This window comes from Camelus dromedarius, chromosome 5, assembly GCF_036321535.1.
Source record: "Camelus dromedarius isolate mCamDro1 chromosome 5, mCamDro1.pat, whole genome shotgun sequence".
Classification (NCBI taxonomy): Eukaryota; Metazoa; Chordata; class Mammalia; order Artiodactyla; family Camelidae; genus Camelus; species Camelus dromedarius.
In genome coordinates this window covers 84,745,159-84,762,077 of record NC_087440.1, presented here as the reverse complement: position 1 = coordinate 84,762,077, position 16,919 = coordinate 84,745,159, and the positions used below count along the sequence as shown (strand labels likewise).

At 51.6% G+C, this 16,919-nt stretch overlaps 1 protein-coding gene across 1 annotated transcript; it reads right to left on the bottom strand.

Annotated features, from left to right (window-relative positions):
• Nucleotides 1-297: 297 nt before the first annotated feature.
• CCDC197 (coiled-coil domain containing 197) lies at nucleotides 298-16,659 on the bottom strand. Its single transcript, XM_064486376.1, has 7 exons — nucleotides 13,899-16,659; nucleotides 12,361-12,640; nucleotides 11,130-11,187; nucleotides 10,897-11,075; nucleotides 9,381-9,491; nucleotides 8,250-8,366; nucleotides 298-5,370 (listed from the first exon to the last, which is right to left on the bottom strand). The coding sequence occupies exons 1-7, from the start codon at nucleotides 14,003-14,005 to the stop codon at nucleotides 5,167-5,169; spliced, it is 1,056 nt and encodes a 351-aa protein (XP_064342446.1). The 5' UTR covers nucleotides 14,006-16,659; the 3' UTR covers nucleotides 298-5,166.
• Nucleotides 16,660-16,919: the final 260 nt, after the last annotated feature.

Sequence of the window (16,919 nt, the reverse complement as noted above, 5' to 3'; positions counted from 1 at the left end):
AATTTTGTTTTCCAATTTTTGAATAGCTTTTCCCCCTCCTCTGGTTATAAAAGTTAACCATGCTTATTCCACAAACTTTGGAAAATATATATAAATATAAAGAAGAAAATTAAAAATTAGAATCCTACAATCCATGGCTCACTACTGTTAACGCAGAACAGAGTTCTTTATCCCTTTTCTACATCTCAGCATTCTTCAGGAACACAATTCATGCCCAGCAGGTGGATCAGATCCACACACGATGGTGATTCTTGGGTTGGAGAGAATATGGAATCTGCAGAAATGTGTGGGTGTATCTGACAGCTATTGCTGTAATACTGCATAACAAACAACCTCCAACTTCACTGGTTTACAATTATAAGCATTTATTGTGCACTCAGGGGTCTGTGGGTTGGCTGAGGATTGAATGATGTTGGTGGATCCAAGCTGCAGGTAAGGTCTGTGTCTGCTCCAAGTGGCTCTCATCCCCCTGCAACCAGGGGACTCCCAGGGGCACATAAATCCTACTGCACAATAAGTTGTAAGCCTTTGCTTGTGTCATAATCCACTAACATCCCATTGGCCAAAGCAAGTCACATAGCCAACCCAAAGTTAAGAGGTGGAGATGAATACTTTGCCCACCAGGAGCCCCTGGCAAGAGCTTGAACTTCTGTAGATGCCACCACAGGCGGGTGGAGACTTGGGACCGAAATTCAATCTGCCGCCCTGATCCCAGGGTCAGCGTCCTCCCACTTTAGAAGCACTGCTTTGGTCCCTTACATATATTCCCTTTTTTTTACATATATAATTTTTACTAAATTGGATTTACATTCAACTTTTTAAAAAAATCCTTGCTTTTTCCACTTAACTTTATACCCTATAGACAGTTTTCCTTACATCAAATATTTTTGAAAACGTAATTTAATAGCTGCAGAATCATAAGATCATGAAGTTTTGCATCATTTATTGGACTCTTCGTCTGAGATACTGAGGTTGTTTACAACTGGGTAACTGTAAGTGACAATTGGTGGGCATCTTTGTACAGACACAGTTTCTGCATTGTAATGGGCGTTTCTGGCCCATGCTTGCCCAGTGCCAGGTCCCACCTCCCTGTGATGACAGTAGCCTGATTTCCCTTTGGGGGAACCATCTGTCCCCTTCTTTCAATTCATGTGGTTGGTCTCTAGCCATGGAAGACACCTCACTAAAACTCAAACAAAAATTTGACCCAAGCCTGGGAATCAGAGTAGGGAATCTCCCACGGTTGCAGAGATTCGTTCAGGAAGAACAGGGAGCTTAGGCCTGGCCAATCAGGAATTTGTTTAGAGAGAGGCACCTGACCCAAGGTGATCCAATCAGAGTAAACTCTGGGACTTGCCAGGGTTTACTGGGAAGAGACATTCTCCCTTTTCCTCTAACCTCAACTTTAAAGGATGCAGGACTGTGCTTGTAGGCAGCCATCCTATTTACACTGAAGCCAAGATGTAGGAGCACAGAAATACACCCATGCATTTCTGGATTCTGTTGACATTGAGCTCCTGATCAAGCTGTTCCTGAAGCTCTGGAATCCCTGGTCTTTCTGTTTTATAAGCTAATTCATTCTTTCGGGCTTAAGCCAAGTTGAGTTTAAGCCAAGTTGGGCTTTCTGTCATTTTGAACCAAATAGCTCTGGTTTTATTAACATAAATTTCTTGATCTAAGAATCACTGAGCCAAAAGACAAAAAAATTTAAGCCTCTTGAGACCTCCTTCTTATCAAATTGCTTTCCAGAGAGTTTATGCAAACGTCTCAGTGTTGAAGGGCCTGTCTTACACGCATTCGTGTATTTGCTAAAAATTTTCTGATGGGCAGAAATGACATGATGTAAATTTTTAGTGAGGCGAAATAGTTTTCATGTTTATAGGCCATTTTTATTTTGTGATTTGCTGAAATGAACAATTGACATCGATTTTTTTTACTTCGTAAGAGTTTTTCGAGTATCAAAAACATTGGCTCATTTTCAAATTTCTCATCATTTCTCTCCATTTATTGTCTTTAGATATTTTGCTGTGCTCTGAGGTAGATGCACTATTGCGTCCATGCTTCTAAAGTTCTTCCCGATTCAAGACCAAGTAAATGAGGAGCAGGTTTTCCTCTCTTTGACACTGAGAAACCCAGTGTTTCACACGCTGTAATCAGAGACTAGTCGGCATCGGAACCATCTGGAATGCTTATTGAAAATCCAGATTGGGGTTGGGGGTCTCATGCCAGAATCAGAATTTTTGAGAATAAGCCCTGTTTAGCAAGTGTCACAGGCGATTTTAATAAACATTAAAGTTGGGAAACCACCACTCAAAGGAACTGGAATATACCACAGAATACGGTGTGGAAAAAGGACATAATTTGATTTTCCTGCCAAACAGGCAATTTTCTCAGCACCAGCCATTAGCTAATAACCCAGCTCTTCCCAAATGATGTGTAGGAAGGCTTTTCTCACACTTGAAGAAAATTAAAGCTGGAATTAGATGTCAGGTAATGAGCTCTCAGTCTCAGAAAGTGTCCAAGCCCTAGGCCTCCTAGTGTCTTGGGGTCTCAGGGTCTGGATGAGCAGTCAGATGAAATGGTATTTCCAGCTTTTCCCCTCCAAATACACTCAAAGGCCTTTCTCCAGCTCATATGGAACCCAGGAGGGGAGTGCTTTAAAGCACAGGGGCAGGGCTGAGAGAGCTGTGTGACAAAAAAGCCCAGCAAGGATGACCCCCAGGGTTCAGCACATGCCAGCGGCCGGAGAGAGCAGCGCCCCTGAGCGTAGTGCCCATTTGTCAATTTTATGACCCAAGCCCCACCCAGGGGAGACTGGGAGCTCCTAAAAGACTAGGAGGCTCACTGCAAACTTAGATTAATGGCCAGGTCACTGCCACACCAGGCATCTGTTCTGATATTCCTCCTCCCCAAGGAGGGTGATCAAACATCTGAACTAGACCTACAAATGCACAACAGGCAGATGGCAGGGGACAGAATGACAACAGCTGTTCACAGACCCCTAGTGGGCAAAGCCACAAAGCCAGAGAATGGTGCTCTGGGTCCCTAAGGAGGTGTTATATCCAGCACCTTCAGCAGGTCAGATGGGGTACAGGCAGCCCTCCCAGAATGTCAGGTGCCCACAGTGCTGATGGGGCCTGGAGTCCAGGCAGGGGGAGTCGGTGCTCCAGGTGGAACAGAACCCAGCTCAGGCATTTGGGAATTTGCCATGACTCCAAAGCAGCAGTTCTCAAAGTGGGGCCGTGGGACTAGAAGCATCAGCATCACCTGGGAACTTGTTGGAAATGCAGATTCTAAAGCCTGGCCACCCCAGGCCCGCTGGATCAGATAAGGGTGGGCCCTCACTCTGTTGTAACAAGCTTTCCGAGGAATGTTCAGATCTAAGAATCCTTGGCCTAACGTGTGCCCCCACACTCCAAGGAGATTAATGGGATACTTCAGATCTCTTTGTAAAATGGATGTTGTGGGGAGAGAATGCAAATAGAGAAGAATGACTGTGGTCTGAACTGAATGTTCTGTCTCCCCCAAATTCACATGTTGAAATTCTAACCCGCAGTGTGACGCTGTTAAGAGGTGGGGGAGCCTCTTAGAGGTGATTAGGTCATGAGGGCGGAGCCCTCACAAATGGGATTAGCGTCCCTATAAAAGAGACCCCAGAGGGCTTCCTCGCCCCTTCCACCATGTGAGCCAGGAGGTGGGCTTTTACCAGACACCTGCTGGTGCCTTGGTCTTGGACTTCAGCCTCCAGAATGATGAGAAATAAAGAGCTGTTGCTAAGCCACCCGGTGTATGGTATTCTGTTACAGCAGCCAGCATGGACTAAGCCACCCCTGTGTGTGACCCCCCAGACCAAAGTCCAAACTTCCGAGCCTGGCCTTGGGGACGCCCGGTGGCTCCCCAGCACACCTTCTCAGACTTGCCCCTCGGGTTCTTTGTACTCCAGCCAAGCTGGAAGCCCTCCCCGGTGTTTCCCTCACTTTCTCTAGCCCTCCCCCAACCTCTCCTTTCTGAAATGTGACTCAAGCCCTACCTGGGTTCCAAAGCACCCTCTTTGCTCCAGAGACCTGAGAAATTGGAAACTAGAAATGATGCTTCTCAGATCCCACTTTCTTTAAACTGCTCTTAAGACCTGACCTAACCTTCTTTATCATGTTTGGCTTCCCTAATGAAGTCAGTGGCCAAGTGCTATTCAATCCCCCACCCTCCTTCCCTCCGAACCTCCTACCCCCTCTCCCAGCGGCACCTGGAATACGGCAGACCTTCAGTGTCCGTTGAAGGAACAGCAGCATCCTTTCTGAAACTTCTCTTTGAAAGTTCATTTGTTGACTTGCCACTGTTCGCCACAAACCAGTTGCCCTGAAAGCCAGCTGCTCTGAACTTTCAACTTGTCCCTGAATCAGTTAACGTCAGCAGACTCCCAGAGGTGAATCCTTCTCAGCCTGCGGGGGTTGCTAGGATGATTCTTACCCCAGCGTCTCAGTAACACCAGGCCAGTGCCATCCACGCAGACATTTCCAGTGTCAGACTGGACAGGGGACTCCCTTAGACATCCTTGCACCAAATTCACACCAGCCCAGAAAGGGACTTTGCCTTACCCAACTCCCCCTGACAGTAGCACTCCAGGCAGCTCTGGGACCCTCAGGTGGGCAGAAGGCACTGACTGGTATTCAGTTTCTGGGAGCCAGTGGTGAGATGCCCCTCTACAAACTGAGTGCCCCCAGTCTAGTGTGGGCAAGGCCAGCTCCATGCCTCCCATAGCTCCAGGTGGCTCTTTGTGAGAGTTCCTGTGACTCGGGCATTCCCAATAGACGGGCATGTATCCAAAGCTCCTTGGTCTCAGACGATCCCACTGGGGACAGTGAGAATTGCAGCCCCGGCTTCTGGGTGCAGGTCTTCCCCCTTGGACTTCCCACCCGGCTGCTGCCTCAGGAACCTCCCTCTCTCTTTCCCCCACAGTACCAGACAGACCTCACCTTGACCCCTGCCAATCCCCCAACGCGGGAAACAGCATCCCCACAACCCCAGCTGGCCCCAGGATCCTGGCTGCCCTCTCTCTGCCCGCAGGCTGGCTCCTACCCACTTTGGAGCGCTGGCGATGAATAAAGGGGGCCACGCAGGTAAGGAGATGGTCGTGATGCTGGCAGGGTTGCATGGTCGCGGGCTGTGTCAGTACAGGCTGGAGCATTCTGAAATCTGGGTTCTGGGAAAGGGGGTTCTGGGGATCGAATCTTGACTCTTTGAATATTTCCTGAAGGGTCTGGGGTACCTTCTGAGGCCCTGGTCCTTGGGATTGTCCCCTGACCAGCACGCTCTGGGTCCCTTGAGCAGTGAGATAAACTTCACAGTCTCCATTTTGTCCAACATAAATTCCTGGGAGGAAAAAGAAATCTCTCTCACCTGCCTGTGCTCTGGCCCCTGAACACCACTTCCTAGGGACCAGAGCACCATCAAAAGTTGGCTTGCATCTCCTTTAGCTTTCACAAGGGCCCTGCGAAGAATGTTGTATCAATGCCAATTGGCAAATGAGCATACTGAGGCTCAGAGAGGTTAGATGACTTGCCTGAAGCAACACAGCCCAGCAGTGGCAGAGCTGGATGATTCAGAGTCCAGTCCTTGTGTGGCTTTCTGAATGTGGTTGCCTGCCTCTTCTCACTGCTTCTTCCAAGAAGCCCACCCTGTCTGCCCCAGGCTCCCTCTCTGAGGGGCATTCATTTCTTATGGGCCAGGTGACCTTTACCTGCCCCCACCTCCAACTCTTTCCCCAGCACAATGCTGAGCCATGAGGGTGACTCTAAGTCTTGACGGAGTGATTGTGGAGGGAGATCTTTGGGACCCCCTGACATCACTGGGTAATTTCTTTCTTTTTCTTGGGAAGAAGATGAAATGAATGTACTATTTAGACAAATATGCCCAGACTCATACGTTCATCACTCGTATCACAACATGAAGGAGCTATGCCCCAGGGGATGCTGACTACGCAGCGCTCAGTGTGAATGGGGCCCCCGGAGCTGAGCCGCGGAGCAGGGTGCCCCTGACACTGCCTGTGAGATTCTCGTGAGAAGTTCTTCTCGGATGAGATGCAGCCTTGCTCATGGCTGACGGTCTCTGCTGGACAACACTGGACTGGGGACTTGCCCCGCGGTGTCCCAGAGGCGCTAAGAATCCTGAGTTTGAACAACTCCACTGAACCTGCCTCCAATGAGGAAGCAAGTTATGATTTAGGATGGAGCCAGTGCTGAAGACGGCAGACAGGAGCAGGTGGAAATGATGGGTCCTCGTGGTGCTACTGAGCCTTGGGTCATGCCGGGCCTGAAACCCACCCGGGCACTGAACTTCCACTCACGATGCCAGACATGCTGTTACAACAGTCAAACAACCTCAGAAAGGAAGACCAAGGCTGGAAGACTCACTTCCCAATGACAGAACTTACTACAAACCTGCAATAATCAAGATAGTGCGGTACTGAGAGTCCAGAAATAAACCTTCACATATACAGTCAGTTGATTTTTGACAAGGATGAGGAGATAATTCAATGAGGAAAGAGTAGTTTTTCAGCAAATGGTATCAAAGACAACTGAGTATCTTCATGCAAAAATGAATTTGGACCCCCTGTATTATACCATATACATAAACTAAAATGGATTATAAAATGACATACTGGAACAAAAACTATAAACTTTCTAAGAAGACTTAGGTGTAAATCTTCATGATCCTGGATTAAGCAATAATTTCTTGGAAATGATTTCTAAAGCTCAAGTAACCAAAATAAAAATTTATAAATTAGGTTTCATCAAAATTGAAATCTTTGTGTTTTAAAAAGACACCATCAAAGTGAAAAGACAACCTACAGAGTGAGAGAAAATATTTTCAAATCACTTATTTGATAAGAAACTTGTATCCAGAATATATAAAGGATATTTAGAACTTTACAATAAAGAGACAAACAATCCAATTAAAAATTGGGCAAAGGGTCTGAATAGACATATCTCCAATGAAGATACACAAATGGCCAATAAATACAAGAAAGGATCACCAGCGAAATGCAAATCACAATGAGAGACCACTTCACAACCACTAGGATGACTAGATTACAAATGACAGACAATACCAAGTGTTGACAAGGATGTGGAGAAATTGGAACCCTCATACTTTGACCATAGGATTGCAAAATTACGCAGCCACTTTGGAAAACAGTTTGGCAGTTCCTCAAAATGTTAAACATAGAGTTACCGCATGACTCAGAAATGCCACTCCGAAGTATGTACCCAGGATAACTGAAAAGATATGTCCACACAAAGACATGGGCACAACTGTTCATAGTGGCATTATTCAGATAGCCTTAAAGGGAAAACAACCCAAATGTCCATCAGTTGATGAATGGATAAACAAAATGTGGTCCATCCATACAATGGAATATTATTCAGTCATAAGAAGGAAGGACGTATGAGTCATGCTACCATATGAGTGAAACTGGAAGCCATTATGCAAAGTGAAAGAGGCCAGATATAGAATGTATTCTGGGGAGGTGATGAAAAGATTCAGGGGTTAGACACTAATGATGGTTGTGCAATTCTGACTGTACCGAAAACGCTGAAGTGTGCACTTTAAAAGGGTACATGTTAGGGTATGTGAATTTTGTCTCAGTAAAGCGAATATTACAGATAAACCAGAGATGCTGTTGTTGGTGGAAGCTGATCTGATCCCATGTCCTGCATTACTGCAGCACTAGAATTATGACTGCTAGGGGTTTGGTCCTGGTGGGGACCTGCCCAGTGAGAAGGGGAAGCTCAGTGGACTTGATGAGAGTCTGAAGTTAAAAATGAGGACCCCACACAGAGGCTCCCTCAGTCCCTGAAATGCCCCTTCTGGTGTAAACGTGGAAACACATCTGTGTGCATCTTGGTGTGTTTGTTTGCAGGTGTATCAGTGTATGTTTCATGTAGGGTATGCTGAGCTCCCACGTGAGTGTACACCCAGTGTGTGTGTGTGTGTGTGTGTGTGTGCATGTGTGATGTGCCGGGATGGGGCTACACATTAAGACCAGGCAGGGCAGGAGTGAGTTCCTTTACAGCCCTCTGACCCTGCACCCAATTGATGCTCATTACAGGTTTGTCCAGAAGCTAAAAGAGACCCTGACACCCAACTGCACCCACACGGGGGCCAGGCAGCTGCGGAGGGAGGGGCTGATAGGGCAGCGAAGCAGGACAGGCTCAGGTGGGAGGCGAGCCTGGGGCAGCGGAAGCCCTCACCTGGATCAGGTTGAGCTTGGAGAAGAGGCCCATGCTCTTGGGCATGCCGCGGGCAGGGGAGCAGCACTGCTGGGCCATGTGGTTGATGGCCACTTGCATGTGGTTGAGCAGCTGGTTCTGCAGGATGAGAAGGCTCAGGCCCTCTCCCAGAATCCCCCACCCCCTGTCCCCAGCTCCCTCAGGCCAGAGCAGCCTCCTGGAGCCAGGATCCCCCTTCTCATCCTGGTCTGTGCTCCACACCCAAAGGGGCTTGGATGAGTCCCCACCCTCCTCGGGGCCAGAGCATCCTTCCCTGCAAAGGAGGACACTGGACCGACTAACTTTCCAGAGGGTCCTCCCGGCTGGGGACATCTGTGGTCTACACCCAGGGAAGGGGCCAGAAGAGGGCGTGGAGGAGGGCGGGCTTGACTGCAGGCCCTCAGGGCTGTGATCAGCTGCAGCAGCCTTGCTTTCCACCTTAAAGAGAAAGACCCAGAAAGGGCTCTATAAACTGTGGCCAATCCAGCGCCCTCCCTCAACCTTCAGCAGCCCACAGACCCCAACCCTCATGACTTTCAAACTAGAAGCCCACGGAGCCTAAGAAGGTCCCACATTTGCTGACTGCACCCTGCCCATGTGAAAGGCGCAGCCTTGTGTGCCAGGCCTCGCTCCCCCGTGTCCTCCCAGCAGCCCCTGGGGCCGAAGGAGCCCAGGCTGTGGTATGGGAAGCACCCGGGGGTCTGAAGGGTAACTGGTCCACAATCCTAAGGCCAGTATGAAGCAGCTCAATGGATTAAGCCCAGCAATCCTGGCCCCTGACTTCAGCCCTGACTTGTTCCTTCTGAGCATCACTCTTCTCATCTGTGAAATAGGTATGAATAAGAATCAGCCAGTATTTACAAGTGCACATGCTAGGTTCTGGGACTGGACTGGGGATCCCAGCTGGTTCTCTTGGTAGAGCTCGGTCCTTAACTATCAGTGGCCTCAGTTCTCCCACCTGCGAAGTAACAGCATCTGCCTCATTTGAGAGAAGCCCTTTGAACGCTAGCAGCCAGCAGGGAGGGGTAAGTGGGTGTGTGTGGGTGTGGGTGTGTGTTGGGGGCCGATGATTATTGAGGAGATGGCAGCCCCCAGCCAGCAGACTGGACTCACATTACAGCTGCCCGTGTCCTTCTGGTAGGTGACACCACGTTCCAGCGGCTGCCACTGCTCCTGCTTGCGGTGACACCTCCTCTGCAGCTGGCACAGCTGGATCTTGAGGCTCTGTGGCGAGAGGGGTTGGGTCACCTCGATGCAGCCAATCCTCCCGCACCGTCTGCCCTGGGACTGGTCCCGGTCCCGACGAGCTCACCACTCAGGGCGGTCTGAGCAATGATGCAGATGGAGAAGGGGAACGTTCCAGGTGGTCAGGGGCATCCAAAGCACCAGGGATGCAGGAAAGGTCATGTCCAAGCCGACTGGGTTTGAATCCCAGCTCAGCCCCAGAGCCCCATTTTCCTCACTGTAACCAGAGCCACCAGTCTGGACCCTTTCAGTCACAGGGGCTGTTGGGAGGACCTGGGGGGAGCAAGGCTGTGAAGACCTGCGGCCCAGGCCTGAGGGGCTCACTCCCCGCCAGGCCCCATGGGCTGTGTTTGGAGGACACAGGATATACACATGTCCTCCTGTCTCTGAGCCCTAGTTCCCTTACTTAGAAAATGAGAGGAGTAGCACGCCTGGGACTAACGTTTAACTCAGAATTAATAGAAATAATATTTTAATGCAATGTTTAAAAAAAATCAAAGTTAAGGCAAAAAAAATCCATGATGAACAAAATATAAAAAATTTAAACGCAGTTGGGATCCAACCGTGCACTTTGCACACTCACCTCACTCACCTCCTCTAGTCTCAGCTCTAGGAATAGAAGCACCTACCTCCAGGTGCTGGGGTGAGATTTAAATGAGATCAAGCTTATTAAGTGCTTCTCACCGGCACTCGGCCCATGAAGGAAAAAAGGCACTAAATGGTGTAGAATTTCAGTGGTGCCACTAGGGGGCAGAGACTCGCTGCAAACACCATGCCATGGTCCTTTGCAAGAATCAACGCACCTGTCAGCCTTCCTCTCCAAGTCCCCTTCCTCTTATGTCCCCGTCCCCTCCGTGTCTCCAGGTCTCAGCTGCCGCACAAAAATTCATCCTGCCATGACTTTGCCAAGGCAGTTTCTTCTGCACAGAATGCCCATCCCTCCTGGCGAATATTCAACTTATTAAAAGATGAACCAAATAGGATAACTTCTTGGGGCACTTACTCACAACCACCTACTAGCTAGGCTGCGTTGCCCTCACTTGACAGAGGAAGAAACGGAGGCTCAGAAAAGGTACAGACTTGCCCAGGGTCAGTCAGCTAGTCAGAAGCTGAGCTGGAATTTGAACCCCAGTCTGTCCGAATCCAGATCTCCTGGCTTTTCTGCCAGGAACACCTCTTAAGCATAAGTTGAGCCTCCCTCAGGAGAAACCCCGAGTCAGCCAGCAGAAGGGGAGGGAAAGGGGTACACAACAAGGCTCTGGAGTGACAGCCCCTCCCCCGCAGCCCACCCCTGCTTCCCCTCTGTCCCCCCCCCACCACCGGGGTGCAGAGGAAGGGATTCCCTGGGTCAAGGGGAAGGGGCCAGGTTTCAGGCAGCTGTTACCGGGATAAGAGCCCTGTGGCCCTCCTCTAGAGACGCCAGGCTCTGGTGGACCGCCTGGCTCATCCTGGAGAAGGCCTGCACATGCTTCTGGACGTCCTGGCTGACTGTGAAGAGCCTCCCGTAGTGCTCCACCATGGCCTCCACCAGGGCTCCCTCTGGCTCCTCCCCTTGGTTGTCGCCTATGGGGACAGCGTCGAGGCAGGATGGGCGGGCACAGGATGCCCCGCCCTCACCTGCCCCTTGCCGTGATGCTAATAAGGCGGGTGGGGCTTCTGCTGTTGCTCCAGGACCCTGAAGTTGAGAGGCGCAGGCAGTCCACGCAAGGCTCACTCCAAAACAGCAGAACTGGTCCAGCAGATGCCTGGCCCCATCACCCAACACCCATCTCTTCAAAAGAAGCATCAACACTTGAAAGGCCACCTCAGGGCTGAGAATGGGGATTCTGGATCTAGGCTGCCCAGTGAGGCAGGAGACTGCCCCCCAAGAGAAACTGCTGTTAGGGGGGAGCCTGCAGGAAGAGGACAGGGATCACTGCTGAACTGAGTGAGGAGGTCCCCAGTTTTGGTGGGTATTCATTTTGGATGGGTTGAACAGGGTGGAATCACTGGACTAGGAAGGCCCCAAACTAGGAGGCTGCTAGAAGCAGCCTTGGGTGCTGGGTCTGTTTCAAGCCCTGTGTGTGACCCGGGGCCCTACCCCCTTCCTTGGCTTGGTGATCAAGGCTCTTTGGTGCTACTCAACCTTCCAATCTCACCTCCCAGCATCCTCTGCCGGATTCTGGCGCCCCAGCACACTGGAACTCACCATTCCCAAACCCACCACGCAGGGCCATGGCTCCAGCCTACATTTGCGCTGTTCTCTCTGTCTGCAATGCTGTTCCCTTTTGCTGAACTCATTTGGGCCACCTGAGAGGCCACCTCCTCCATGAAGTCTTCCCTGATCTCCAGGGCAAAGTCACTGGGGCTCCTGCAGCTCCAGAGCACTTAGCCCCGTGGCTATGAAATCAGATAGACCGGAGTCTGAGACCCAGCCCCACCACTTCCTGGCGGGGCAACCTTGGGCAAGTCCCTTAATGTCTCTGAGCCTGGATAACACACTTGTCAGAAGCTCATAAGGAGAGGAAAGAAAGATTTACTAAAGAGCCTAGCACAGAGTAAATATTTCATCAACAGCAATAGTTATTTTTATTAGTGATGATGCTGAGATAATAATAATGATACTAAAAATAAAAACACATATGTTTGTTTCCCCTTGCCTTTCCTCTCAAGTTTTCAGCACTGATAACAATGGATTCTGGTACCAGTTATGATAAAACACAAAAACCCATTTCAGATGTCTGTGTAATTTTAGTTCCTAACAGCAAAACTGAAGACACACGAGGAATCAGTAACAGCCGGCATTTACTGGGTGCCAGTCGGCGCCGAGCTGCTTGCTCACGAGCTGAGTTCATCCCGTCCCCGGAACAGTTGCTATTCCCACCGTGCAGAGAAGGAAACCGAGGTGCTGAGAACTTGCCGCAGGCCTGGCCACTGGTGCGAGGCCGGCTCCACCACCCACCCTGCAGGCGAGCTCGAGGCTCAGTAAGGTCACACGTGCCCCTGGGCCGAGGCTGGGAGGCAGCCGCAGAGAGGACAGACCTTCTGAGGAAGCTACATACGTACCCTTGGGGATTTTCTCAAGGACCTTGATCAGATAATCTTCAAAACGCTTGTGCTTCTCCACCTCCCTCTTCAGCCTCCTCTGCCTGTAGAGACATTTCGGTGCTGGTGAGAGCCAGGCATGAGAACGTGGTTTGGAGGCTCCCGGGTTGTGACCCCTTGTGGGGACCACCCTCTATGAATGGACCCACACTGGGCCAGCCACTCTCCCCATCAGTGGGCCACTGACTTGAGTCTCCACCCCATTCTACTGCTGAGTAAACTGAGCCACAGACAGGTCAAACTGATGCCTGTGGTCAGGCCACGAGGAAGGGGCCCCTGGGAGGGCAAGGCCAGGTTTTTCTAGTGTGGGGTCTACAGAGCTTCTCCTGGAGGCTGAGCAGGTGGTAGAAGGCCTAAGCTCCCAGCAGCTGGTGACCCGGCCAGGTGCTTCACCTCTCTGTGCCTGGGTGGCCCATCTGTGACAGGGGTAACCAGACCCTTCTTCAAGGCTGGCAGGGACTGGGCCTGGGGTGCCCTGTACATCATAAGCACTCAGTCTGAGGTGGGGGCCGCAGCAGCTCCCAGAGGGGGATGGCCATGCGCTGCAGCCCAGCCATGCTTGACTGTCAAGCGGCATCACTAAGCAAGATGAGTCTCTAGTAGGCTGCCTGCCCTGGGCCCATTCAAGGTCAACAGTCAAGGGCAAAGGGCAGAGTGGGACAGGGCTGTGGTGGGTATCTGAGTGACTGCTGAGTGTCCCAGGGCAAGCCACTCTGCATCTCAGGCCCCATTTCCCCATCCATGCAGTCCTGAAAAAGCAGGGGGAAATGCCTTCCCGGCAAACACCATGGTGCTAAACCTTACTGGGATTGGGAAGCCCTGTGTGGCTCTGATGGACGGGTTGGAAGTTTTCTCCATAAAATTGCTCATAGGCACATCTTTCTGCGTCTAATTCAGGCTTTTGTGGGCAGCCTGAAATTGAAGGCCTTCCCAGAGGACAAGGACCCAGGGTTTCCACTCGGAACCAGGGTGGCAACCCCGCAGGTTAATTTTGGAGAGGCTGAGCTGACAGGTGCAGGGAAGGCCACCCACAGCCCTGCCTTCATGATGGGAGACTAAGCTTGCGCAGGGTCTGAGACTGGCCCAAGGTCTGAGGTCAAAGGGTGGGAGCTAAGGCCCTGTCCTCCTCACCACTCGCAGATCAGCTGCCCCTCCTGATTTACCCCCAGGCATCACTCCCCTCCCTGTCTATTTCCTGGCCCAGTCTCTTCAGGCAGTTTTGCTCAGTCCCAGCCACTTAGCCCACTGCAGTGGCACTGGGGCTGAGGCAGAAGGCACAGTGGGGCCCAGGACAACTCATACTTTGCCTGGAGCTGGCAGAGTTCCTGGAACAGCACCTGCAGGTCCCTGTCCTTGTCACTGGTATTGCTTGGGCCAGCCCTCTGGCCACTGTCCACAGCCGTCGGCATTGCCCCTCACTACCTCAGGCTGCACTGGACGATGAGGGCCACATGGGCCAGGCAGGAAGAGGACGAGTGGCCGCAGCAACAGTCAAGGCCACAGTTTTCTCTTCTGAGCCTCCTGACCGTCCTCAGAAGCCAGGTTACATTCCAACTTCATAGAAAAGGAAACAGAGGTTCAGAGGGGGCCCCTGTGACCAGCTCAAGGACATACAATGGGACTGGATTTGGACTTGGGTTTCATTAAATCCAAAATATGGGACCTCTGAGCTGTGCCCCCAGCTCTGGAGGGATCAAATGTGCCATTCTGCAGTGGCATCAAGTCTCAAGGACACCAAGATGCCTGGGACTTCTAACCTATGCTGGCTTCCAGGAGCATTCAGGAAAGAGTCCTAAGGTCAGAGCTGGGGCTGGTTCAGAGAGTGGCCTGCACAGGGAGAAGGCACTTAGCAATCTGCCTCTACCTACCCACCCCTCCACTCTGTTACGCATTTAACTGACACCATATACTCTGAGCTTCTACAGAGCTTATCCAGCCAGATTGGGAGCCAAGACAGACACTTTGAATAAGCTCATGGTCAAGCTGGGAAGGTGGCCTAGTTAACAGGTAGTTTCAACACAGTGTGGCAAAGAGTTCCCGGGCCACTCGCCTAAGCCTGGTTGCTCATTGTGGCCAAAAGAAGAAAGTCTCGCTAAGTGCTGTTCATTGGCCATCCGCCGGGCCAGCCCCAGCACGTGAGAGGACCAGGGAGAGAAAGTGAGGGCTGCACGGTCAGCCTTTCCAGCTCTGAGCATCCGGCATGGGGATGTGAGCACGGGGAGGAGGAAGGGGACCATTGACTCACCCGACAGCTCCAGGAGCACAAAGTCACAGCCAGCCTGTGACATCACAATGCTGGCTCCTATCTTCACAGCATGTCCATTGTAGGATCCACCTGGGGGTGCAGGGCTCGATTCCCCACGGTCCTGTGGCCCTCCGCACCCTGCCCCCTGGTTCAGTTCCAAGGAGAAGGGGTGGAGAAGCACTGGTGACCCCAGGGAAGACGTGGGCTATGTTTGCCTTTCTTTCTAGGCTGGTCATCTTGGTCAAAGATCAAGGTGGGGGTCTTTCTTGATGTTCCCATTTTGTGAGTTTCCCAAATCCCACTGGCTTGTCCTGGGACTCCCCCTCTTACCTCCTCTTATCTGATTTTGGGTAGCTATAGCTCGGGCACTTCCCCAGCTAGGACACTCAGCCACCATGGAGGGCTCAGCCCTGCCCGTGGCTCAGGACAAAGCCTGGCCCAGGGCAGGGGAGGGGGAAACTGAAGGAGCCTTCGGGACCTAACCCTGGGCCCTGTCCCTGCTCCTGCCTGTGGCTCGGCCCTGTTACCTGGTGTTGGAGCTGCTGGGCCTGTGCCACTGGGGGAAGCTGGGCCTGGGGCCCACCCCGATATCCCCGCTCCATTCACTGTCCAACCAGCTGACCAGGCCTTTCTCAGGGCCTCTGCAGAGGGCAGCCTGGGAAGTCATAGCCTCAGGGGGGTTGGGAAAGGATGCTGGGTGGGGAGGGCCTGCAGTGAGGGCAGAGGTGGCGGCAGGGGCTGGGGCAGGGGCAGGGATTGGGGCCTATGCAGGGACGGAAACAGGGTTGAGGCTGATGGTGGGATGTGAGGTCAGGTCTGTGGCTGGAGCTGGGGCAGGGGCTGGGGCTCTGACTAAGGCTGGGACAACGGCTAATCCAGAGAAACTGGGCTCACTGTTATTCTTGGACAATTCCCCCATCTCTCACTTAGCAGTTCCCCTCCTCACCCCATCAGTGGGCAATGGATTTGATCCTACTTGGCCGGGGAGTCCCTGAGAAGGTCTGTCTGCCCCTCTATGGTCCTGGAGCCCATCAAACATTTGTTGAGACCAACCAAGAAATGAAGGTGGGCAGGGCCTGGTTCTGGCTTTGGGTTCAGAAAAGGGAAAGCTGGCGCAGAGGGAGAGAAGCCCAGGGTGTGGATCTGCCCAGGGGGTCAGAGTCTGGGGGTGGAATGGGGTGGGGAGGAGGGTTAGAGGAAGTCCCTCCAGAGTGACAATGTCTGAGGTGGTTCTTGAGGATAAGAATGAGCAAGAAGAAGTAAGGTGGGAAGGGCATTCCTGGCAGAAGGAACGGCAGGGATGAAGGTTCAGAGGCACAAAGTAACAGGCATGGACTGGGAGAACCGTAGGCAGATCCTTAAAAGCAGAAGGTGAAGGTCAGAATGGGAATGGTTTGGGATGTGTCTGGAGAAGCTGCCAACAGGGACCAGGGTATATCAGCCAGGATCTCCGGTTGCCTGCAACAGAAACTGACAGGGCTACCCTGGGCAGAGGACATCAGTGGAAAGCCATGAGGGATTACTTAGAATCAGAGGAAAGGCTGGTGGGGAGGGTATAGCTCAGTGGTAGAGTACATGCTTAGCATGCGTAAGGTCCCAGGTTTGATCTCATTCCATTAAAATAATTAAATAAACCTAAATACCACCACCCACCAGAAAAAATAAAAGAAGAAGAAGAAGAAGAAGAAGAAGAAGAAGAAGAAGAAGAAGAAGAAGAAGAAGAAGAAGAAGAAGAAGAAGAAGAAGAAGAAGAAGAAGAAGAAGAAGAAGAAGAAGAAGAAGAAGAAGGAGGAGGAGGAGGAGGAGGAGGAGGAGGAGGAGGAGGAGGAGGAGGAGGAGGGGGAGAAGGAGAAGGTGAAGAAGGTGAAGGAGAAGGAGAAGGAGAAGAGAAGGAGAAGAAGGTGAAGGAGAAGGAGAAGGAGAAGAGAAGGAGAAGAAGAACCACCTAGGCTCAGAGAGGACAGGGGCTCAGGGCAGCCCTGGAGATCCAGGCAGCAGGAACTCAGGGGGATAACCCCCAAGATGAACCCTTCCAACCCCTTTCCATCATCCTCTCCATCCTCAAGAATCAAGGTCCT